This window comes from Stomoxys calcitrans, chromosome 2 (genome assembly GCF_963082655.1).
Source record: "Stomoxys calcitrans chromosome 2, idStoCalc2.1, whole genome shotgun sequence".
In the NCBI taxonomy this organism is placed as follows: domain Eukaryota; kingdom Metazoa; phylum Arthropoda; class Insecta; order Diptera; family Muscidae; genus Stomoxys; species Stomoxys calcitrans.
This window is the reverse complement of record NC_081553.1, coordinates 26,641,637-26,667,664: the sequence shown is the minus strand read 5'-3', so window position 1 is coordinate 26,667,664 and position 26,028 is coordinate 26,641,637. Positions and strand designations below refer to the sequence as shown.

Sequence of the window (26,028 nt, the reverse complement as noted above, 5' to 3'; positions counted from 1 at the left end):
CCAGTAGAACCTCCCAAGAGATACCTTTTTATACCCACGGCCATAAGATGGGGGTTAGATTTTTCAAAAAAAAAATGTTTTTTTCTTTTTGATCCCAATATGCAAAATACGAAATATAATGGCGATCGGTTAACGATAACCCGTGCCGACATGACGTGCAATGTAGGCTGTGGTGCTTCTTAGGGAATCCAGTTGAGTATTTTAAGTCGTAGTTCATTCGTAAACTAAGTATACATTTATATAAAATTAATTACAAAACAAGCAGGGAAAGATAACAGTCGGACGTGCCGACTGTATAATACCCAGCACACATGCAATTTTTCCCATGAACATTCCATTAACCCATTAACGACGAATGGCTAGAAAAATACCCAGGAATAGAGCTGTCTTAGAAAAATTCTAGCTCCAATTAGGAAAGAGGTACCCTAACGAAATTTATATTGGTTTAAAGAAGACAAATTAAACTAGTTAAAACTAGTAAAAACGTGCTAAGTTCAGCTGGGCCGAATCTTGGAAGCCCACCACCATGGGTTCTGATAAAAATTTATACAAAATAAATTTGGTCGAAAGGCAAAATTTGTTGTACATTTCATGTTCACCGCATGCAAAATTTCAGCCAAATCGAACAAAAATTGCGGCTTGTATTGACTCAAGAAATCAAATCGGGAGATCGGTTTATGTGGGAGCTACATCAGGTTATAGACTGACAAGGACCGTACAAAGCAAATTTGTTGGAAATCATAACAGAACACCACATGCACAATTTCAGCCAAATCCGACAAAAAATTGCGGCTTGTAAGGGCTCAAGACATCAAATTGGGAGATCGGTTTATATGGGAGCTGTATCAGGTTATAGACCGATTTTGACTATACTTGGCACAGTTGTTGAAAATCATAACAGAGCCAAATCGGACAAATTAAAATCCCAGGGGCTCAAGAAGTCAAATCTGGAAATCGGGTTATGTGGGAGATATATCTTAATCTGAACCGATAAGGCCCATTTGTAGAGATGGATTTCTTACCCAATAAATACCTTTTTGGCACTTTTTTGTTGAGTATCGCCTATATCCAAGTATGGTCCGATCTAGGCGAAATGTAATAAAACGATGTCTATCAAAACTTACCGTTTAAAATTTCATTGTTTTAAAAATGAAAAGTTCTCCCTTTGTAGGCTCAATACTTTTTATCGGGAGATCGATCTGTATGGCAGCCATATCGAAATATGATCCAATCTGGATATTCAACAAAAAGGTGTAGAGGGATACCAAAGCTTACTGTTTCAAATTTCATCGAAATCAGATGAAAAATGCTCCTTTTATAGGCTGAATACTCTATATCGGGGGATCAGTCTATATGGCAGCTATATCCAAATATGGTACGATATGGACAACGCAAAGGTGGTGAGGGGTACCAAAACGCATTGTTTCAAATTTCATCAAAATCTGATGAAATATACAACTTTTATGGGCTCAATACACTATGTCTGGAGATTGGTCTATATGGCAGCTATATCTAAATATGGTCCAATCTGGACAACATTTAACAGAAATGAGTAAGGGTCTACCAAAACTCATTGTACCAAATTTCATCGACCAATTTTTGGCCTCAAGACTTAAAGTCAGGAGATCGATCTGTATAGCGGCTATATATAACTAAATTCCGATTTTATGATATTAGAAGGTCAGGTTTATATACAAAAAATAATAAGAAATCACCACAAATTGTTTGGAAAACGTGTTCATACTCAAGATACAGTCGACCCTCGGTTAACGAATGCCTCGCTTAACGAACGTTTCGCACAACAAACACATTAAAAAAAAAGTCTCGCTTAACGAACAATGTTTCGTATAACGACCAACGCAAAATGGGAAATACCGAATTGCGGGGAAAACTTCTGTTGGCATCACTTGTGTTCTTACAATTAAGAAGACGTGTTGAGACATACAAACATATAGTTCATGTTCATTATGTATTTGATTGTGTAAAAAAAAGGGGAACTACCGAATTGCGCATAAAAGTTCTCTGTTTGTGTTTAGCTTTAGTATCACTTGTGTTTGTACAATTAAGAAGAAGTGTTGTCATTTTTTGTGAAAGTGTAACGTATCATTAAAATATGCATTCAAACGAAGATTCGCAAGAACAGAAAAATAAAAGAGCAAAAATAACTATAGCAATGAAGCATAAAATCATTGAAAAACATAAGCAATGTGTTGGGGTAGCTCATCTAGGACGTACATTCAACCTATCAAAACCAACGATATCCACCATCCTAAAGAAAAAAAAATTAAAGGACGTAAATGCTTCAAAGGGAGTGTCAAGAATATCTTCGCAACGATCACGTATTCCCGATGATGTTGAAAAATTACTTCTTATATGGATTAACAAAAAGCAAATGCAAGGTGGTAGTATTTTGCAGAACATAATTTGTGGGAAGGCTAAAGCGATATTCGCTGAGTACACACTTACTGAAATATTGGGTTGCCCAAAAAATAATTGCGGATTTTTCATATAGTCGGCGTTGACAAATTTATTCACAGCTTGTGACTCTGTAATTGCATTCTTTCTTCAGTCAGTTATCAGCTGTTAGTTTTGGCTTGTAAAAAAAGTATATTTGATTAAAGTTCATTCTAAGATTTATTAAAAATGCATTTACTTTCTTTTAAAAAATCCGCAATTACTTTTTGGGCAAACCAATATGTTAGTTTGTACTTTTTCCACCTTGGAACTCATTATTTAATTTTGCACTGATATATATGGAAATAATGGTTTTGCTTAACGAACGTTTCGCATAACGACCACGCTTCTGAAACGAATTGTGTTCGATAACCGAGGTCCTACTGAATATCCAAAATTATAAATACCCGGGTATTTACCCAATTTACCGGGTAAATACCTTTTGAGTAATTACAAATCGCCCATCTCTACCCAATTGCAATCCACAACAACCTATATCAACAGAAAGTATCTGTGCAAAATTTCAAGTGGCTAGCTCTACGCGTTCGACCGCTATCGTGATTTCGACAGACGGGCGGACATGGCTCGATCGACTCAGAACGTCGAGAGATCGAGAGAATATATACACTTTATGGGGTCTTAGGCGAATATTTCGAGGTGTTACAAAAGTAATGACGAGGTGTTACAAACGTAATGACGAGGTGTTACAAACGTAATGACTATACCCCCCATCCTATGGTGGTGGGTATAAAAACTCTTCCTGTCATATAAGGTCATATTTTTTTGGGGGAAAATTGGCTTGTCGAAAGTCAGCAACATTTTATATTGAAAAAACTTAAACCAAAAATGTTCTCGAAATTCTAAGGAGTAACATTTCAGGAAACCATTTGTTGCATTTGATAGTTTCTATATTAAAACCAATAAGAAAAGGCAAAAGTCGGTCGGTGCCGACTGTATTATACCCCACACCTACCCTATAAGTACAAAGTGGAAGCTATATCCTATTCTGAATCAATTTTGATGGACCTCGGAGGATGTTTTCAGATGGGTTATTAAACAACCCGTATAAAATTTCGAGCAAATATATATGGGGTGATGTACATATGAAATATTCCTCACAAGAAAATCCTTCAACAAATGAGCACTTTATTGCAATATTTCTCAGAATCGGACGAACATATATATGGGAGCTATATCTAAATCTGAACCAATTTCAACCAAACTCTATAGATATTGTTGTCGATGAAAGCGTTCTGCAAAATTTTGGGAATATTGTTCAATAAATGCGCTTGCAGTGGCTCCAGAAGTGAAAATCGGAGTGAAATTTCAAGAGATTCACCAATAATGCCGAGAGTCAATAGAAAATTCTTGCTTCCAAATTTCGATAGAATCGGTTAATAAATGACCACATTATTGCAATATTAGACCAAATCGGATGAACAAATATATGGTAGCTATATTCAAATCTGAACCTACTTTTTCCAATTTCTAGGCCAAAATCATGCCTGTACCAAATTTTAAGACGATCGGACAAAAATTTTGACCTGTACTTTGTACACAATCTTACATGGACAGACAAAGTGATTCTGAGTCGATCGGTATCTCTCTTCCTTCAAGGTGTTACAAACAAATGCACTTAGTTATAATACCCTGCACTACAAGGGTGGTGTAGGGTACACAAATAAATGAATGGTGATAAGCTTATTAATTCTGACAGCAGCGTCGATTTTATATCAAAGTATAAATCTACTTGTCTTCACTAAATAGTCATAAATTATTATGAAAAATATTTTTTTTGTTTGAAAAAGAAACCTTATTTAGATGTTGTCAAAAATATATATTTTTTTTTAAATTTATAAAAAAATTGAAAAATTACAACCGTGTGGGAAATGCGTTTTCATCAAAAGCCTCAAATGTCCTCCGTTGTATCTGATCTCAATCCGATGTCGTCTACTAACGTTTCAGTTTGGACATTGGTTTTTGAGAGAAACTTTTTATACCACCACTATAGGATGGGGGTATACTAGTCACTCCGTTTGTAACACATCGAAATATTCGTCTAAGACATATATTCTTGATCGTCTTGTCGTTCTAAATCGATCAAGCCATGTCCGTCCATCTGTCGAAATCTCGATAGCGGTCGAACGCGTAAAGCTAGCCGCTTGAAATTTTGCACAGATACTTAATTTCGATGTAGTTCGTTGGGGATTGCAAATGGGCCTTATCGGATTAGATTAAGATATAGCTCCCATATAAACCAATCTCCAGATATGACTACCTGGGCCCCTGGAAGCCGCAATTATTATCCGATTTGGCTGCAACTTTGCGTGTAGTGTTCCGTTATGACCAACAACTGTGTCAACTACAGTCCAAATCGGTCTATTACCTGATTTATTTTCTTCTGTCAGTTATCAGCTGTTACTTTTAGCTTGCTTTAGAAAAAAAGTGTAAAAAAAGTATATTTGATTAAAGTTCATTCTAAGTTTTATTAAAAATGCATTTATTGTACTTTCTTTTAAAAAATCCACAATTACTTTTTGGGCAACCCAATATATAATAAAATATGAAGTATCCTATTTTATCGGAGGTCCAAAGCCGTTTTTGAGTCTATAGAAAACAAACAAACAAACATACCGCAAACACTTTAAAACACTTCATGATTTAGCCAGTTAGCCAGAAACCCAAAGACTTAGACTCGGTTTGGTTTGATAGGGCCCCGATACGGGTGCGTGAGTTAAGCACTGCTGACGATATTTGCATTATTTTACACCATCTGGGTATGTATAATAAAAATACACCCAAAGGATGTCCAAAACCGAGATATGATACCACTTTTTATACCATACACCACCATTGTGGTACAGGGTATTATAAGTTTGTACATTTGTTTGCAACGCTAAGAAAGAGAAGAGCTAGACCCATTGATAAGTATACCGATCGACCCGGAATCACTTTCTGATCCGATTAAGCCATGTCCGTCTGTCCGTCTGTGATTCCATGTATTCTTGTAATCAAAGTGCAGGTCGTATTTATTGTCCATGCACGTATCACTTTTATGGCATAAGGACGAAAAACAAATCGGTTCAAATTTAGATATAGTTCCCATATATATGTATTGCCCGATTTGCGATAAATGGCCGTAGATCTGCACAAAATTTGAGACGGATTGTTTTGTTATACCGATCGACTCGGAATCACTTTCTGATTCGATTAAGCCATGTCCGTCTGTGATTCCATATATTCTTGTAATCAAAGTGCAGGTCGTATTTATTGTCCATGCACATATCACTTTTATGGCATAAGGACGAAAAACAAATCGGTTCAAATTTAGATATAGTTCCCATATATATGTATTGCCCGATTTGCGATAAATGGCCGTAGATCTGCACAAAATTTGAGACGGATTGTTTTGTTACTAATTTTAACATATCTGCAAAATTTCATCAAAATCGGTTCAGGTTTAGACATAGCTCCCATATATATGTATCGCCCGATTTGCACTTAAATGGCCGTAGTAACTCCAATTTTCAACCTATGTGCACAAAATTTAACATTCTTGCAAGATTTAATCAAAATCGGTTCAGATTTAGATTTAGCTCCCATATATATGTATCGCCCGATTTGCACTTAAATGGCCGTAGTAACTAAAATTTTCAACCGATCTGCACATTAACATATCTACAAGATTTCACCAAAATCAGCTCAGATTTGGATATAGCTCCAATATATATGTAGCACCCGATTTACACTTATGAGGCTATAATAAAAGCAATTTGTATCTGATCTGCACAAAATTTGGGACGGATTGTTTTGTTACTGATCTTAAAAGATCTGCGGATTTGCACTTATATGGCCGCAGTAACAACAATTTTCAAACGATCTGTTAAAAAGTCGGTTCAGATTTAGAAATAGCTCTCATACACATATATGTACAAATTAAATGAATAGATTAGTATACTCCCCATCCTATGGTGAAGGATATTGAAACAGTTGAAAACCTCTTGAAAATTTATGTAACATATCATATACGTAGACAAGTTTTCCACCAACATTTTATAACCAGTTTGCATTTCATAAGCCACATACATTGACCGAACAATGTTAGATGAATGAATGGTGCAATACTCTGCAATAATTTGTATTGAACTTCAATCTAAAATGAAAGCCACAAAAACTAATGCTTAGGAAAAATATTACTGTGGACACTAAACAAGTTTCAGAGGAGCTCCTTAAAAATTAAAGTTTATGGTTAAATCACTTGTCTGGCCGAGCACTATGACATGGTAGCATTATTGTTAAAAAAAAATTTAAAATAAAAACAAATCAATTGCCAAATTTTTTTAAGACTTTCAAAGACAAAGTGCAATGGAGGCATTAATACAGTATTTAAAGAAATGTGAAGTTTAAAGAAATGTGAAGTTCTCCAGCAAGTATTGCAACCATATATTATTGGTTGCCCAAAAAGTAATTGCGGATTTTTCATATAGTCGGCGTTGACAAATTTTTTCACAGCTTGTGACTCTGTAATTGCATTCTTCCTTCTGTCAGTTATCAGCTGTTACTTTTAGCTTGCTTTAGAAAAAAAGTGTAAAAAAGTATATTTGATTAAAGTTCATTCTAAGTATTATTAAAAATGCATTTACTTTCTTTTAAAAAATCCGCAATCACTTTTTGGGCAACCCAATAAATACGGGAGCTATGAAATACTTCCTTGCAAAATACAACGTTTTTTGTCATAACTCAATTATAACCAAATCTTTATACATACTTTTTATAAAAATCAAATATTGTTATCAAACACTATACACAAAAAAAAAATTTTAAATATAAATAAAAATTAAATTTTCCGAAACTTTTTTTTATATGAAAATAAATTTTTAAAAATTCAATGTCTGTGTTATTATTTTTTTCGAATTTTTTTACTTGTACGCTCTTGTTATGGAGCACAATTTTGCTGGTGTTAATTTGTTTATCAATCATGGATACCAATGAGTTCTAACAGTGTTTATTCTCTATGTTAGACATTAGCATTCTTTAAACGACAATTACTTTATTTAAACGAATGGCACGAAAAATTCTGATGAAGTGCGATTCTAAAATGCGCTTCACAGTCATATTCAAAATGGTAAAATAAACAAAACTGTGTCAAGGTAGGTGACACGGAGGCATTTTGTTGCGAAACAATGTTTCGGACATACGATATGTGGTGATAAAAAAAAAATTTGGTAATTTGAATTGATGTTAACTTTTTTTTGTTTGCCGAAAATTTTTTTCTGGGCCAAAAGTCATGGAGTGGCCATAAACGGCAGCTATTCTATTGAACGGCCTTGACCAGTTGCCGTTTGCTTAGAAATTGTGTTTTTCTTAATGTTGTTTAATTTTGCTTAGCTATTGGTTTGCCCAAAAAGTAATTGCGGATTTTTCATATAGTCGGCGTTGACAAATTTTTTCACAGCTTGTGACTCTGTAATTGCAATCTTTCTTCTGTCAGTTATCAACTGTTACTTTTAGCTTGCTTTAGAAAAAAAGTGTAAAAATAGTATATTAGATTAAAGTTCATTCTAAATTGTATTAAAAATGCATTTACTTTCTTTTAAAAAATCCTCAATTACTTTTTGGGCAACCCAATATAATAATATGATTAATGGTAAAATTAATTATTGATGTTTACTTCTTTGTATCTAATTGCAGAAAGACACCCATGTTGTGGTAACAACATCTGCTGGAAAAATTCGAGGACGTTTTCAGAAATTCCGTTCAGGTGAACGTGGAGGTTACTATAGCTTCAAGGGAATACGCTATGGCCAAGCACCGGTGGGTGAAAGAAGGTAATAAATTCAGATGAGGGATTTTAAATAAATAAATTGGGTGGCCTGTAACACTATGCAGCAGACCACCGTAGCGCAGAGGTTAGCATGTTCGGATATGACGCTAAATGCTTGGTTCGAATCCTGGCGAAACCATTAGAACAAATTTTTAAAGATAGTTTTCTCCTCCTAAATACTGGCAACATTTGTGAGGTACTATGCCATGTAAAAACTTCTCTCCAAAGAGGTGTCGCACTGCGGCACGCCTTTCGGACTCGGCTATAAAAAGGAGGAGGTTGTTGGGAGTCATAACAAAATTTCAGCCAAATCGGATAAAAATAGCGGCTTCCAGGTCCTCAAGAAGTCAAATCGGGAGATAGGTTTATATGGGAGCTATATCAGGTTATACACAGGTTTAAACCATACATGGCACAGTTGTTGGAAGTCAAAATAGAGCACTATGTGCAAAACTTCAGCCAAATCGGACAAAAATTGCGGCTTCCAGGGGCTCAGGTAGTCAAATTGGCAGATCGGTTTATGTGGGGGCTATATCTAGTTATTAACCGATTTGGACCGTTTGTTGGGAGCCATAACAGAATGCTATGTGCAAAATTGCAGCCAAATCGGATGAAAATTGAGGCTTCCGGGGGCTTAAGAAGTCAAATCGGGAGATTGACTTCTTAAGCCCAGATTGATCTGAACCGATATGGCCCATTTGCAATCCCCGACGACCTACATCAATATAAAGTATCTGTGCACAATTTCAAGCGGCTAGCTCCACGCGTTCGACCGCAATCGTACAATCGACAGACGGACGGACATGGCTAGTTCGAATCCGAATTTCGAGACGATCAAGAATATATATATACTTTATGGGGTCCTAGATCAATATTTCGAGGTGTTACAAGCGGAATGACTAGATTATTATACCCTCACCCTATGGTGGTGGGTATAAAAATGTTCTGGTGTCGAATAAATAATGCTTATGTGAAAAGTTAATAATACTCATACGCACTATGACACCCCCAAAGGGGAAGTTAAATCTCAATCCATAGACGATAAAAATGGCTAACAAGTAAAGACGAGCAAGTTCGACGAGGCTAAATTTGGGACAGCCACCACTGCGGATACTAACTTGGGTAAATTGTTAAGTGCCAAAAACCACTCAATAAGCGTTTATCAAAATTCCAATCTATAACAATTTCTAATAATTTTCGACTAAGAAACCATCGCACTTTTGGCGAAATGGTCTATTTAGAGCCTCAAAACTTGTGTCAATCAATGTAGTATCGATATCTAAGATTAGTCAAATATTTGTGATCGATTGATGTTCAATTTTGCCACTTTTCAACTAGTTCAAAATTGAGTTTTGCGGCGCTAAATCGGTCATTTCGCCCGTAGTGCATCAGTCTAAAATGAAAATTTAGATTTCGTTTTAAGGCTCGATTTTGATTTTAGACCCATGGTTTCTTCGGCAAAATTTTTTGGAATCTATCGTAGATAACGATTGTCACAACCGCCAAACAACCCCTTATAGACACAGCTAACCCACCACCATGTACGTGGAGACTAGCTCAGTGTATTGTATTGCTTATATAAAACAATTGGACGAATCTAGTCGGGAGATCGAGTTAAATGAAGGATGTATTTATTTAAAGACCTATTGAGGATGTACGTCTAGATAACAAAAGGGTATTAATTAATGCTTTTGGGAGTCAAAGAGTCAAATTGAAGGAGGAGGCTATATGTATTGGATTGCCCAAAAAGTAATTGCGGATTTTTTAAAAGAAAGTAAATGCATTTTTAATAAAACTTAGAATGAACTTTAATCTAATATACTTTTTTACACTTTTTTTCTAAAGCAAGCTAAAAGTAACAGCTGATAACTGACAGAAGAAAAAATGCAATTACAGAGTCAAAAGCTGTGAAAAAATTTGTCAACGCCGACTATATGAAAAATCCGCAATTACTTTTTGGGCAACCCAATATATCTATGGAAATATTTGGGAGAAATTTATTGTGACTATTAGATGTCATAGATGTTCTTTATTTTGCCGAATTTCTCCCAATCGGATTCAAATTAAGGCTTCTAGGGAGTTCAGGAAATCAAGCGTGAGATCGGTCAGTAAAGCAGCTATGTTTACAAGTATAAGACCGTCCCATCCTATAAGGAGAAACATAATTTTTTGCTAATAGAGAAACGCATACTCTCTACTTTTCCATAATTAGCAAAATACGAAATATTATGGCGATCGGTTAACGATAACCCGTGCCACCAAAGTTCAATTAGTATTTTCTAAGGAATCCAGTTGAGTATTTTAGGTCCTAGCATCAAATTGGTAAATTATGTATTTACATGGAGTTTGTAACAAACGTCCTAGCTGTGCCCTTCAACACTTCTATAGCTGTGATAAAATGTGTAGTTCGACTCAAAAATTCATGCTGATTGAGCTTAGCCATGTCCGTCTGTCTGCATATCCTTTCTGTGCTGATATATCCTTTCTGTCTGTCGTTTTTTCTTTTTGTGTAGCTAAGGTATTATAAATTTGTTATCCAATCATCACAAAAATTTGCATATATCACTTAATTTTTACCCAAAGACAAACGCTATCTATTTATTGTAAAAATGGGCTCAGATTTAGATATAGCTCGCCCGATTTACTCTTAGAATTGCCTAGTTACTAAAATTTTCAACGGATTTAGATGCATTTTGGTATTGTATTTGGGCAAAATTGCAGCCCATGAACATTCCTTTAAGGAATAGGGGCAAACTCAATGAGTGCAGTCTGATTCAAGTTTAAGCCCAATGATAAGGGGCATCCTTTTTATAGCCGAGTCCGAACGGCGTGCCGCAGTACGACACCTATTTGGAGAGAAGTTTTACATGGCATAGTACCTCACAGAGGTGGTTTTTTAAGAAGGGAAAACCACCTCTGAAAATTTTTTTCTGATGGTCTCGCCAAGATTCGAACCCCGACGTTCAGTGCCATAGGCGGACATGCTAACCTCTGCGCTACGGTGGCCTCCGAATTTTGGTTTGGAACGTTAAATTACTCATCAGAAAGCCTCTGCTAAATTTTATCGAAATCGGTTCAGATTTGGTACCAAGAATAGATGGTCCGATCTGGATTATATTCGGCATAGATATCGAATTGGTTGTTTAACCAATGGCCAAGACGTTCCCGCAGCGATCGGTCCTATGAACCGGAACTAGTTTACTCATCTTTAGGAGATTGACGAGGATGCAATATGGCTACAACAACAACAAATATCCGTTTCAAATATTGATCGCTCATTGATTCTTATTTTATTTCACAGATGACTATCCAATTATTATTTTTTGAAAATTCTTAACCTAAACAAGTAAAAAGGTGTTAAGTTCGGCCGGGCCGAACTTTGGATACCCATTACCTCGGGTATATAGGTAAACCACCTTTCGTCAAAATCCTGTGAAAATGCATACCTTATGCCACATAGCAGCTATATCGAAATATTTGGACCAAATACTAATAAGTACAAGTCATTGTTCAATTGGTCTTTTTAGTAGCTTTATCTAAACCGATCTAAACCATATACGATACGGATGTCAAAAAGCCTAACATAAGTCACTGTATCAAATTTCAGTGAAATCGGAGTATAAATGCGCTTTTTATGGGACCAAATCGAGATATCAGTCTATATGGCAGCTATATCCAAATCTGGTCCGATTTGGGCCAAATTGAAGAGGAATGTTTAAGGGCCTAACATAACTCACTGTCCCAAATTTCGGCGAAATCGGAAAACAAAAATTGCGCATTTTATGGACCCAAAACCTTATATCAAGACATCGGTCTATATGGCAGCTATATTCAGATCTGAACCGATCTGGGCTAAATTGAAGAAAGATGTCGAAGGGCCTCACACAACTCACTGTCCAAAATTTCAGCAAAATATATGTGGCTTTTATGGGCCTAAGACCCTAAATCGGCGGATCGGTCTATATGGGGGCAATATCAAGATATAGTCCAATATCGCCCATATTCGAACTTAACTTGCTATGGTCAATAAAAGAATCTGTGCAAAGTTTCAGCTCAATATCTCTATTTTTAAAGACTGTAGCGTTATTTCAACAGACAGACGGAATCGTCTTAGATTTTTACGCTGATGATGCTGATCGGAAATGGATATTTCGATGGGTTGCAAACGGATTGACAAAATTAATATACCCCCTCTCTTTAGTGGTGGGTATAAAAAATTTAACATTTAAAGACGCTCCTATTTGTAAGTTAATTTTGCGTTTTTAACTACGGTTCATTGTTGTCTTGTACCAAGATCAATTTTCTAACTTTCAACAATACTTTGAACTACATTTTAGATTTTTGTCCTTAATAACAAGAAGCAAAGTTAAGGATTTATTAACCTACCATTTAAAATAAAAAAATTCTTAATATTAAGGAAAATATTTTTCACCCAAGGGAATGTCCCCTTAAGAAGTAGGAAAATAAATCACCTTTAAATGAAGTTTGCTAATCTTTTTTCAGTGAAACTATTCCGAAAGACTACCCAGCAGTATATTGACACTGATTGACGCATCAAATTATGTTTTAGCGCATATCGGTCAAAAACGTAGTCTTCAGTAGATTTAAAAAGTCAAATCTGGAGAACAGTCTATATAAGAACTCTAATATTTGTGTACCATAACCAGCTTGGGCTATCATTTGATTAAAGTTACATTAGGTGTCCTTATCTATATATGAGAAATTCCCCCGATATTTCTTAAGGAATGTTACTAGGTGAACCTTAAAAATAAAGTAAGTGACCCTAACTGAGTGTACCTTGTCATATTGCAAAACCATTAGTCAAATTCAAAACTTCTCAGAGTATTCTTCTTTTAATCTAACGCAACTTATTTTGTTTAACCTTGACCTCAATAATCCCTAGTAATTCTATTTCTATTTTAATAGATTCCGAGCTGCAGAACCCGAAAGAAATTGGTCAGGTATACGAGATGCATCCCGGGAAGGAAACAGTTGTCCTCACAAGAACATGATTCTTGATACATACAAGGGCAATGAGGATTGTTTATTCTTGAATGTGTTCACTGTCAAAATGCCCAAAGGAGATTAGTGAGTTAAATACAACAGACGCATATTTCCAGCTGGAAAGAAAACTTAATCCCAAGAATATTTAATTTTCTAATTAAAATTTCCAGCAATCCTGATTTACCGGTTATGGTATGGCTTCATGGCGGTGGTTACTCCTTTGGTTCTGGCAATACATTCCTCTATGGACCAGATTATTTGGTAGCCGAAAACATTGTTCTAGTCACCTTGAATTATCGTTTAGGTCCCTTGGGTTTCCTAACTGCTGGCCCCGATGCCCCCGGCAATCAGGGTCTGAAAGATCAAATTTTAGCCCTCAAATGGGTACGCAATAATATTGCAGCCTTTGGCGGTGATCCCAATCATGTCACTATATTTGGAGAATCTGCGGGTGGATCATCAGTGCAAATGTTATTATTGGCTCCAATGGCGAAGGGCCTATTTCATCGAGCAATTTCCGAAAGTGGCTCTGCCTTAAATCCCTGGGCTATGGGTGAAAGTTCAGTAGCCAGAGCTGCTAGATTAGCGGCAAATTTGGGCTATGTTGGTGCTAATGATACCAAGGAGATTTTAGAGTTCCTAAGAAGAGTTCCAGCCATGAAATTGGTAGAGGCTTCTCCCACAACTCTTACCGAAGAAGATTTCAGAAACAACATTGGCTTGCCTTTTGTTCCCGTCGTAGAAGGCTATTGGAATAAGCCAGGAGAGGAAGCGGTGTATTATGAAACTCCCTTTATCACCGAAAGTCCTCAGAGCATGTATGAACAACACAAGTTCCATAAAAATATACCCTATATGACAGGCTATAATACACATGAGGCCATGTTATTTATAAGACGTAAGATTGCTTATTGAATGGTCCCCTTTCTTAAATAATTGACCTCATCAATGAATTTGTGTGCTTTTTTGTTTTGCAGGTTTACGTAAAAATCCCAAATTATTGGAAATCATTGAAAATGATTTCACAAGATTAGTGCCAAGAGATCTCAATGTCACTGATGAGAGGGAGCGAGTAACTCGTGAGATTCGCCAATTTTATTTGGGCAACAAACAAGTGGGCATTGAGTCGGTGGATGAAATGATTGCGGTAAGTTTGAGAGTTCCTAATAAAAATCACCTCCATTGTTTGTTGCGTAGGGGGCGCAAAAAAAGTATATTGGTAAACAATTTAGTTGATCTGAAAACTAATGAACGTGGATTTAAATTCCTTTAAAAAATATTTATTTTGCCAAGGAACATTAAGTGCCTACTTTAAAGCAGTTCCATGTTAGTTTCCAAGTTATCATATATTTATAGAGGATGTCATAAAATGATTATTAGCTAAGCATCGTTTGAAATCTACATATCTCACAGAATTGAAAACGATTTATACTGTTAACTGATTAGGATTTTCAGAACTATGCTAGGTTAGGTTAGGGATTGGTGTTCCGTACCTTGAGCAAGCATCACTCCAGTAAAAATTTCGCACAGCCGAGGTCATGTGATACGACTGTCCTCGAAAGCATTAAACACTTTGTGGAATTTAAGGATAAGAAGTCGAAACACCATCGAGTGAAACAGGAATTTCCCCAAGGAGGGTTGATATCTCCGGCACTGTTTAATCTCTTCCACTCCCTCCAGACGGTATAGAGATCGCATCATATGCGGACAATAGTACGATCATGGCATCAGAGTCCACACCCATTGTTGACATATGCGATAGGTTAAACGTCTATCTCAATGAAATTGCCGCTTATTTCGCTGTAAGAGATTTAAAGATCTCTGCCACCAAATCTCCAGCCACATTGTTCACTACAAAAATACGCTTGAAGTGAATAATGAGCTGAATGTGAAGGTCGATGGAGAAACGATTCCGACCATCGAGTATCCCAAAATACTTGGTGTCACATTTGACAGTTCTTTACATGCCACGCACATTCTCTCTACATGGCACAGTATTTTGCGATAAGGTCAAAAGTAGAAACAACATCTTCAAGTCACATAGACCTCCTCCATTAGGAAACAAATATCCTACCAATGTGAAGACATAACTACATGCTGTCCAAGCAATGCCAAGGTGACCAAAGTGGCGCAGGGGTTAGAATGTCCAACTATTACGTCGATCGCCTGGGTTCAAATCCCGGCGCCAACAGCATCCCCATCCTAATATACCCTTACTAATGCTGGCTACATTTGTAAGGTAGCCTGCCATGCTAAAACTTCTCTACCAAGTGATGTTGCTTTGCGGCACGCCATACAGACTCGGCATAAAAAAGGAGACGCCTTATCATTGAGCTTAAACATTAATTGGGCTGCCCTCATTTATGTGAGAGAAGTATCCCCTGTTCATGAAATATTTAGTGTTTAGTTAGTCCAAGCAATACCTTCTGGGCTGTTACCGTAGATACCATCCAAACCAATATCTTGTGGATAGGTATCCTCCGCCCAGAAGTCTTAAAGTGGATCCACATGCTCTAGAACGAGAGGTTCGATGCTACAAGAGAGTACCAATAGGTCAAGCGGCATTCATTCATGCAGACACGGTAGCAGATGCGTTGACCGCCTCCTACTGCACCTGAAGAAATTGAGCTTCCCCGGCAAACCAGAGTCGTTCTGGCTCAATTACGATCCGGCATATGCAGCGACCTCTACTCCTACAGAGCAAGGATTGATGCCAACTTGCAGGATTTGTGTGCCAATTTTGACTTGGGACCACACGTCGCCTGTTTAATGCCCGGCCAGACCCACTCGACTCAGACCCAGATTCCTCTGGACGCACCCCACCTTTGTCGCAGAATTCCTGGAACTGGATATTCAACAGAACCAAGCAGACGAAAGATAGAACATAACACATGGGTACAACAACAACGAAACAGAATCACATTCGATCTCCGAAGTCTTTAATGCCGCTTCACTATATTCATGATTTTGTACTAATAAGCGTGAGTTTCTCATGACCTATGGTCCTAAGAGGCTCGAAGGCTGCACGCATCTGATGTTTTTAAGATGACGGCATCCGTGCTTATGACCATGAAATCGGACGGACAGACACAAGGACATCTTTAAATCGTCTTAGAGTTTTACGACGATCCGAAATATATATACTTTGTACGGTCGGAAATGTATATTTCGATGTGTTGCAAACGGAATGAGTAAATGAATATACCCCCTATCCTACGGTGGTGGGTATAAAAAGTCTCAAACTACCTAGCAATGAGATAGAATAGTTTTTCAAGTGGGAGTTTGGAAAGGAACGAAGCCACTCAAACACCAGAAGAGGACTGAAGACTTGATATGACACTATGAAATAGTTTTAAAAACGCATGCGTGACACTTCCACAAAATGGTCGCTGCAGTAATTGCCTAGGTGTAGGTTTAAGGTAAAATCGGTAGCCCATGAACAACGTGAGTTTAGTCTAAGGTCATTTTGATTCCACCGTATAAAGAAGTGTAGGGAAAAAAGATTCAAATCTCTACATCTAGTCTTGGGACAAGAAAAATAAGGATCTATTTATGTATGTTCCCTCTCTCGATTCATTTTGGAGGATCTCTCAGAAATACGTTTATAAGACCATTATCGAAAAAGAACCGTTATCCGATGCCGCATAGTGACACCACTTGTTAGAGAAGTTTAAACATGGCAGGATACCTCACAAATGTAGCCAGCATTAGTAACCACTATTGAAAGATTTTCTTATGTTCATTTGAACCCAGAGGTTCGGAGTCATAGCCAGATATTCAAACATCTGCGCCACAGTGGCCTCCTAATCATAGTATCCAGAATGGAGTAGTTGCCTAAATGAATCAATACTTCGCTCATGTCTGCATCGGTGGAGGCATATGCCCCTGTATCGCCGTTTTTCTTTGATATGCCACCCCTTAGAATAATAACTCTCAATTTCAAAATGTTGCTTAGGATCTTGGGAGATTTTTGTAATATCTAATATTTGATTCCATTCTATATCTTTTTTCTTGTCAATGTGTGTGTTGTCCAGCTTGTCCTTTTTTCTTTTTATTTCTTTCTACTCTTAAAAATATTGTGCTTTATGTTATTTCAGTTACTCACCGATCTGATGTTTGTCCATGGCATTATGCGTACTGTACGAAATCATGCCAAATATAGTAACATGCCAGTCTATATGTATCGATTCTCATTTGATGGTGCTTTGGGTTTATATAAACGCATGTTGGGTCTACAACGACCTGGAGTATGCCATGGTGATGAATTGGGGTATTTGTTCAAATTTGGTTTCTTCAACTTGAGTCTGGATCCCAAATCTATGGAAGTGCTAGTCAAAAATCGTATGGTTCGAATGTGGACGAATTTTGCTAAATATGGGTAAGAGCAAAAATAATAAAGAGAGAGAGAGAGAGGAAAACATATTTATAACAATTCCCCATTTCAGTAATCCCACACCATCCAATTTAAATGATGATTTACTTACCACATCTTGGTTGCCGGTAAACGGCGAGGGAGCTATGAATAACCTTACCTACATGGACATAACCACACATCTGCAAATGAAAAATAATCCTGAATTGGAAAGACAACAGTTTTGGGATTATATGTATGAACATTATAATGGCAATGCCATGTAGAAACATAGTGCTAATCACCCTTGTACGAAACCACAAACATTTAAATCAATTTTAAACTCCATATACATCCATGAGCACTATACACAAATCCTTTTGTAAACGTTAGTTCACCTATCATTTGCCATCCATAAATATACGAGGAATATACACAAAAAATTAAAAATTAATTAATGTTTTCACAAAGCAAAAATTAAAATAATCCTAAAGTAGTTAATTAGTTAGTCTTTAGTTAATATAAAAATACGAGCATAAACTAATATGTTATACGATATCTAGTTTTGTTTCCTTGGAATTTTTTATGGAAAAGCTAAACAAAAGCAAGCATTTAATAAGTTATTTTTTTAAAAAATCATAAATCATTTTATGTGTAAATAGTCAACACCTACTATTTTTATTGTATACAATTTAATTTTTTTATTGTCACAAATGTCACAAACAAAAACATTTATAAATTAAATTATTATTTTCTTTTTAATTATATGTATATTTTTTATAACATTGTTTTCGTTATAGTTGTTTAATATAAACATGTTTTTTTACATAAATAAAAAAAAATAAAAATAATGTAAAAACTGATGTTACGATATTTAAGAATGGCGAAGAACAAAAAATTTATTGATTTGATGATGCTTTTTTGTTTGTTGCCACCACATAGGTGGGAGCAGAGTGATAGATGTACATTTGTAATAGAAATATTGTATCATCGAGAGATAATTCAGCTTTGGATAATGTCTTAATGCGATTTTTAACTTTATCCAAAATTTCTCGTTCGGGCGGCGTTAGAGTTTCCAGTATCTAAAAAAAGGAAATAAAATCAATCTTATATATAAAAATCAATTTGTGTTTGTTTGTGTGTTCCTTATATACTCAGAAACGGCTGAAATTTTCACAGATGGTGCATAATGATCCCGTGGTGAAAATAGGGTACTACATTTTTTGATATCTGAAGGGGGGCGGACCCTCCCCCTTACCCTAATTTTCAGAAACGCCAGATCTCAAAGATGGGTGGTGCGATTTAAGCGAAATTTTGTGTGCTCTCATATAGTACCCTAAAAATAAAAATTTGGTGTCCAAATTTCGGATGGAGTACCTAGGGGGGCCGCCCCACCCTAAAACCTACAAAACATATATTTACACCAATCACGGCAATATGGGACTCAAATGAAAGGCAATTAGGATAAGAAAACGTATCTGATATCCATTTGTCGAACCAAGTGCTTGGGGGACCACCCCAAGCCCCAAAACACCCCTAAATCGGACATATTTACCGACCATGGCAATATGGGACTCAAATGAAAGGTATTTGCGAGTAGAATACGAATCTTATATCCAAATGTGGGACCACGTTTCTGGGAGTCCACCCCTTCCCCAAAACACCCCCCAAACAGGACTTATTTACTGACCATGGGAATATGGGGCTTAAATAAAAGGTATTTGAGTGCAGAATTAGAATCTGATATCCAAATATGAGACCAAGTGTTTGGGGGCCGCCTCTCCCGAAAAACTCCCCCAAAGGGGACACATTTACAACCATAGCCACATGGGGCTCAAATGAAAGGTATTTGGGAGTAAAGCACAAATCTGATATCAATATTCGGGAAAAGTGTCTACGGGGCCACACCACCCCCACAACACCACCCAAATAGGAAGTATTTGCTGACTTTTGCAATATGAGGCTCAAATAAGAGGATTTTTAAAGTGGAACACGAATCCGATATATATTTTCAAGGCCAACTCTCTGAGTAGCTCCCCATCCCCCTAAACACCCCCCAAGCCGGTCATGTTTGCCGACTATGGAAATATGGGGCTCAAATTAAAGGTATTTGGGAGTAGACCACGTATCTGTTACCAACATTAGGGACCAACTGTCCAGGGGACGTCCCACCACCATAATAACCCCCAAATAGGACGTATTTGCGTATGTTATTTCACTAAAAAATCTTTAATTGTGGAAAATAAATATTCCAAGGAAACTTTTGATTCCATATAAAGTAAAAGGAGGCGCAGCGGAGCGGGCCCGGGTCAGCTAGTAAAAATAAAAAGTCCAAAAAATTAAAACGAACATTATTGATTTTTAATATTTTATTATGGGGCAAAGAAAGTCTGTCATGAAGCAGGAGAGGTAGAGCCGGCAAAATATCGATGGCACTATCGATATTTAATTTTTTTGCTACATATCGATTGATATTTTTCCCTATGGATACTATGCAAAAGTTTAATTTTTTTGTAAAACTAAACACAAATAAGCAATCCGACACTGAATATATCATAAAAGATATATGCGCCTATAGAGGGCGCAATTTTCATTCGATTTGACTAACATTTTGTACAAGGATTTCACTCATGACTTCTAACTGTCTTTATTGTTTGGTCTGTGCATTGATATTGCTCCTATATAAATCGAACTCCTGATTTTTACTTCTCATTTCCCTTTGAAATACAGGTGATGGGAAATTAAAGGTAGTATCGATATTATCGAATGGTGCAGTTATCGATAATTTGCCAGCTATAAGCAGAGGTTCGATTGTGATGTTGTTGTTATTGTAGCCACATTTGCATGGTAAGGTAGCGATCCTCGTTAAACTCTTATAAGTTAGCAAGCTCGACCGCCGCGGGAACATGATGACCATTGGTTATTTAAAGGCGCCAATAACTCGCCATGTCAAATCAGGCATCAAAGGCACTCAGTATTTAAGAAAGGGCCGGTGCCGCCTGCCCTCTAACTGAGACTCTCCACTCCATACCGCTGATTATCCGCGACTGCATGTGCAGCTACTTTGTATGGAGCATTCAAATATCCCCAATCTGTGGACGCCCCCGGTAGCTCGCAGCTAAGCTTCTCGTGATAACAACGAACATCACACAGGTTGGAGCTAAAAGTTCCAGGCTATGTAATGCTCATAGTAATACCGTTCGATGTTGATTAAAGGCCCATGTTTAAGTTTTCATTTTGGAGTAGCTTGTAATATGATGTGTTATAGCCTTCACTATTAGATTTAGCTGTCGTCGTATTTCCTCTACGCACATAGTCAACCACTTGGCCCAAATTTGGTGGCGGATATCTTCAAATTTCTTGGTGTGTTATAAGCAGTAAGAACGATAAATTACACGTTTATCTTATCGCAAATGTAGTCAACTTTGTGGCCATATGCTATGATAGCCCAAACGTCCACATATAATACGATAACCGCCCGGAGGGAATGAAATAATGGAAAGGTATGGGTTAAGCGTTGCCTATTTCGATTTGTTATCAGTGAATTCAAGTTTCAAGCAGTAGTTGTTATATGCAATTTGTAAAATCCATTTCGATGGTGTTGGGGATCATCGTAGCGCAGAGGTTAGCATGTCCGCTATGACGCTGAACTCATGGGTTTGAAACCTGGCGAAAACAAATTTTTTTTTAGTGGTGCTGAATACTGACTCCATCTGAGAGGTGACGTATGCCACGTAAAAACTTCTCCCCAAAGAGGTGTTGTACTGCGGCACGCCGTTCGGACTTGGCAATAAAAAGGAGGTACCTTATCATTGACTCATTGATATGCAAGTAGTTTGTCCCTTTTCCGTTCAGTGGTGGAGTCATTTTACCAAACTTTAAGAGCTTTCAGAGATTCCCGTTACATCAAAATTCTTTTGCAACAGAGCTCAGCGTCTTAGACGATTTGGCGCAGCGGATGACATTTATCTTTCCTGGAACTGGATGACAATGAAAGTTCCAACTCACATGGGCGCGTCCACAGGCTGCGAGTCATGCTCTATATAAGGAATATCTGCAACTGCAGTCGCGGACAATCAGCGATATGGAGTGGAGAGTCTTAGTGAGATGTCGGCCGGCACCGGTTCTTGTTTAAATTCTAGGTGCCTATGATTCTTGATATGACAAGGCAAGTTATTGCCACCTTCATATAACCAATGGTCATAACGCCCACGGCGATCGATCCTTCGGACCGGAAGAGCCTGCTCACCTATGGAGCTTGACGAGCATAGCCACCGTTTACAAAAATTTTTATCTTCGCCCAAAGTAGGTTGTGAAGGTTGGTCATCAGCCTGGAGACCATGAATGCGTGTAAGGTTTCTTTTTCTCGCGCCATCGCTTGGGATGATCAACAAATCGATGGTTCAACAATCTGGCGCATCCCTTCCGATCGTTCACCGATCTGTGCTACGACACAGATATTTAATGCCCTCTAAATCTCTGTACGTATGGAGGCCACCGTAGTGCAAAGGTTTGCATGTCCTCCTATGACGCTTATCATTAACCTGAATCGAATGTGTAATTTGTTTTAACTTCACGGTATAGTCTAGCACCTTCAATTCCATCAAGTGTAATTGTGGATTGTATTGTTCTGCTTGTCTCTTGACTATAATTCTCTTCCCACTCATAAGGCGACGATGTCATCAAACATGCTAGCGAAGACCATTGCACTTAATACACCTTGCCGCACTGTCACGGAAATATTATGGGTTGTTGTAGCCACTATCGCAGTAAATAGTCGTATTGATTTATTCTGAAATTATTTTAAGAGGGATATGGTCTGCATGAGACAAACTGAAGCTGATGAATCGGTTATGCCTTATGAAGCTGACCGATGATGGATTCGGGTTTTGTAAACCGAGGATGAACAGGTTGCGAAGTTCTCATAAATCTGGGCAAGGACCAAAAGCATGCGTGGTTGGTTTTCAGGTATATACACTTTCCCAGGCCAAAAAAAGACTCTCAGGCCAACATGCCTCTCCCAGGCCAAAAAATTACACTAAAGCGACATGACTCTCCCAGGCCAAAAAAATTACATTAAAGCGACAGCCCCTGGCTCATGAAGGCTTTCACAGTATCAAACCGGAGCCATTAACTGCACTCCATGTAATTGCCGAACACCGTATACGCAACACTGGAACGCAATCCCTGTTCGTCTTTTATAGGTTGAAAACGGCATATAAAATCGCCCGCCATACATGGAACTTTTCCCATGAATAGATGTTTTCCCTATAAAGTGAAGTACGTGAGCCGTTATGGTGAAAACTTCTAACAATTTTCTCCATACCAGATTTGTTAGGGTACCGATTTGGCTTGTTCGTCTTGAATGTTTTTTAACTGATTTACATATAGATTTACCTCAGCAATATACTCCTCAGATTCTCCTCTTTCCTTCATGGTGGCCACAATACTATCCAATTTTTGAGATTTCTCAATCAAACGTTTATGTTCATTCTTTTCGTAATTGGAGCGTGTTATATCATTGTACAAGGCCTTAAAACAAATATCCAGCAACATTTTGGTAATCTGAAAATAATAAAAAAAATAATTACAATATTTCCTATATGAATACAATAATTCCAAAGATTACCTGTTTGTGTTTCAAATAAAATAAATAGAAAGCTTTGGCTGGTCCTGTACCGCCTCCACCTGCTTTGCGTATGGTTTTAATTTGTAAAAATTGTTCTTGAAACAAACTGTAGGACAATAATTTTGCTTCTTTGGCTGGTATCATGGCTTCCTTTTGTAACTCCTCTTGTTCGATATATTTTTTCATACGAACCACACGAAATATGCGTGAGGCTTTTGAACCAAAACGCTCGGTGATAACGTTTTCTATACAGGCCAAGGCCAAAGACTCGAAGGCAGGAGCCATATCCACCACATATTGACCGCCACCCATTTCACCGATTTTACGTATGAAGTGAAGGGAATCGTCAGCTGAAATTGGGGGAAAAATATTTTAAACAGTCGACACACCATTAAAAAAGTTAATTTTTATTCATTTTAAAGGCAGTTTCTTGGTTCATTAGATATTTTACCGATTAAAGCCACATATTTCTCGAGATGTCTCAATAAATCCAAATTACTAGAGTTTTTCTCCACCTGTTGTTTAACTTCAACCACGGTAAAGGGATTCGAGTATTGCTATTGAACATTAATTATATTAAGTTAGTGCTATCTTAAATTTGTATTGATGGGATAAAACGTACCCTTTGCCAGGGATCTGTTCTTTCATACATTTGCTTCAATATGAACTTAAAACATTCGCCTGCACTGGCTCCTAGTTTCCGCTCAACGGCTGATATCATAAGGCTATCACGAAAGTCCTGATGAAAACGTTTGAAATTCAATTGCCAAAATACACCTGCCGGACCAAGAAAAATAACAAATTATAACCATTATAAGGCAAAGAATTTTGTAATTATTTTGGAAATGCTTTAAGCTTGGAATTAACCATACCTGTATCTTTTAACTGAGTTGCCGGCAAAGCACCATTATGTATTTTGGCCAAAGTGGGTAAATCAATGTCAGGAGGATTAAATAAATCATAATCTTCAATGTGTAACTTTGGCACAGCATCCGGTTCACCAGTCTCGCTGGTCACCAACATGGGTAGCTTAATCAAATAGTTGTCTCGTATCATTTGAAAAAATGTGTCACGTATGGTCTCAGCTTTTTCAGTGATTTCATTGTTGGCCATGCATTTTAACAAGGTATTAGAAGCAGTTTGTGAGCCACTGTATAGCAATTCTTCGGCAATGGCAGCGCCAACTGAACCATACATAGTTTGTATTAGATGAACATATCTGACAACAATAGAATAAATGAATACAATTGGAATAAATTAATACAAATACCCTTTTACCTGGAATAACGCAATATATACAAAATTTCCTCCCTTTTAAGAGTATATTCAGCAACAAAAGCATTAACTTCATTGGCTTGGAAGTTTATTAATTGATATTTTATTAAAATACCCAAAGCAGTGGACACCTGAAGGGAATATTTTAACAAAATATAGGTAAATGCTATGCATACTTGAAGTAGGCATTTGTTATATTCACCTCTCGCCGGCTTAACTTTGTGGTCTTTGCTATATTACTCAAAGTTCTGGCATTTGCTGCAAATAAACAATCGCCCACCAGTTGCACTGTTTCCCCGAAACACTGCTTTAATATCACCGAACATAGATTTCCATAATCTATAGACATTTTTTCTTATAAATTTAATTTTACTTCTATAACTTTTGGAACGCGTGGAAAATATAAACAAACACGTTATAAACAAAAATGTAAACATAGGAGTTATGTCAATTTTAACAGCTGATAGATAAAATATAATTATTTGACTACCCTGTTGGCAAATACAACACTGTTAAGTATTAACAGAGCTGCCAATACATCATGTTAAATAATTTCAACTGGAATTTTAAATGAGATTAATGTAAAGCTGGGTATGCACCTCTAGCGAAATTTTCGGTGCAGCCCAAGGCGGATTTAAAAAGGTGATCTAACGAGAACAGCTGTTAACAACCGGCCCGTTTTAACTATATTAAGATGTCAGATTTTCGTTTGCATTCTCTTTGTTGTCACCTTCTTTTTAGCATATTCTCTGCTTATATACGCTCACGTACACACACACATCAGCTTGATGGCGAGATGACGGATTGCACCATATGATTTGTGGTTGTTGTGCAGATGAGACCACCTTTAATTGTTTCGCTATGGGTGCAGCCAAGACATTTATGTCGCCACTAAAAAATAGTTGTGTAGAATACAAGATGGCGACAAACATCGATTTATAATTTTGGCCGAATTTTAATCATTTTTTGCTAATAAAGTACACGAACTTTTGTAAATCGTTTCTATTTGCAAAAAACTTTATTTCATAATGCATGGAGCTATTTAAACCTAAATTTTAATTCAAAGTTGGAGGAAAAAAGTCACCATGTTATGCAAAGAAATTCTATTTGAGCTGCGTACCTGCAAGCGATATTTTCGATAACGGTACCGGTGACGAAAATTTCATTTAGGACAGGTGGATGCATTTCTTATGGTAACGAAAACTTCGCCAGATGTGCATACTCGGCTTAAGGTGGATACGCACCTCAAACGGTTGCAGCCGAGACATATATGTCTTCACTGGAAAATAGTTGTGAAGACACAATATGACGACGAACATCGATTTATAATTTTAGGCGATTTTAAAGCATTTTTGGTACCATATGTACCGAAATTAAATGATTTTATTTGCAAATATCTTTATTTCACATTGCATGGACCTATCAAATCATATATTTTCATTTGTAACAAAAGCAAAAATTCTCCAATGCCTATTATGTCACCCTGTAACG

The 26,028-nt window shown here is 37.1% G+C and overlaps 2 protein-coding genes across 10 annotated transcripts in view; one reads left to right on the top strand and one right to left on the bottom strand.

Annotated features, from left to right (window-relative positions):
- The window catches only part of LOC106096384 (juvenile hormone esterase), a 95,745-nt gene extending 77,402 nt beyond the window's left edge, over window positions 1–18,343 (top strand). For 4 of the 9 annotated variants that reach the window (XM_013241708.2, XM_013241715.2, XM_013264144.2 and 1 more), the window contains 6 exons: window positions 8,146–8,282; window positions 13,205–13,366; window positions 13,453–14,180; window positions 14,260–14,429; window positions 17,380–17,660; window positions 17,728–18,343. In XM_013241708.2, coding sequence (XP_013097162.2) covers window positions 8,146–8,282; window positions 13,205–13,366; window positions 13,453–14,180; window positions 14,260–14,429; window positions 17,380–17,660; window positions 17,728–17,920 — 1,671 coding nt within the window. In that variant the 3' untranslated portion in view covers window positions 17,921–18,343. The other 5 variants (XM_059363137.1, XM_059363138.1, XM_013241741.2 and 2 more) reach the window with 4 other exon arrangements.
- Window positions 18,344–18,467: 124 nt separating this feature from the next.
- LOC106080384 (DNA-directed RNA polymerase III subunit RPC3) lies at window positions 18,468–24,952 on the bottom strand. Its single transcript, XM_013241763.2, has 8 exons — window positions 24,740–24,952; window positions 24,541–24,668; window positions 24,135–24,481; window positions 23,885–24,039; window positions 23,714–23,819; window positions 23,263–23,612; window positions 23,031–23,198; window positions 18,468–18,715 (listed from the first exon to the last, which is right to left on the bottom strand). The coding sequence occupies exons 1-8, from the start codon at window positions 24,884–24,886 to the stop codon at window positions 18,533–18,535; spliced, it is 1,584 nt and encodes a 527-aa protein (XP_013097217.2). The 5' UTR covers window positions 24,887–24,952; the 3' UTR covers window positions 18,468–18,532.
- Between the last annotated feature and the right edge of the window lie 1,076 nt (window positions 24,953–26,028).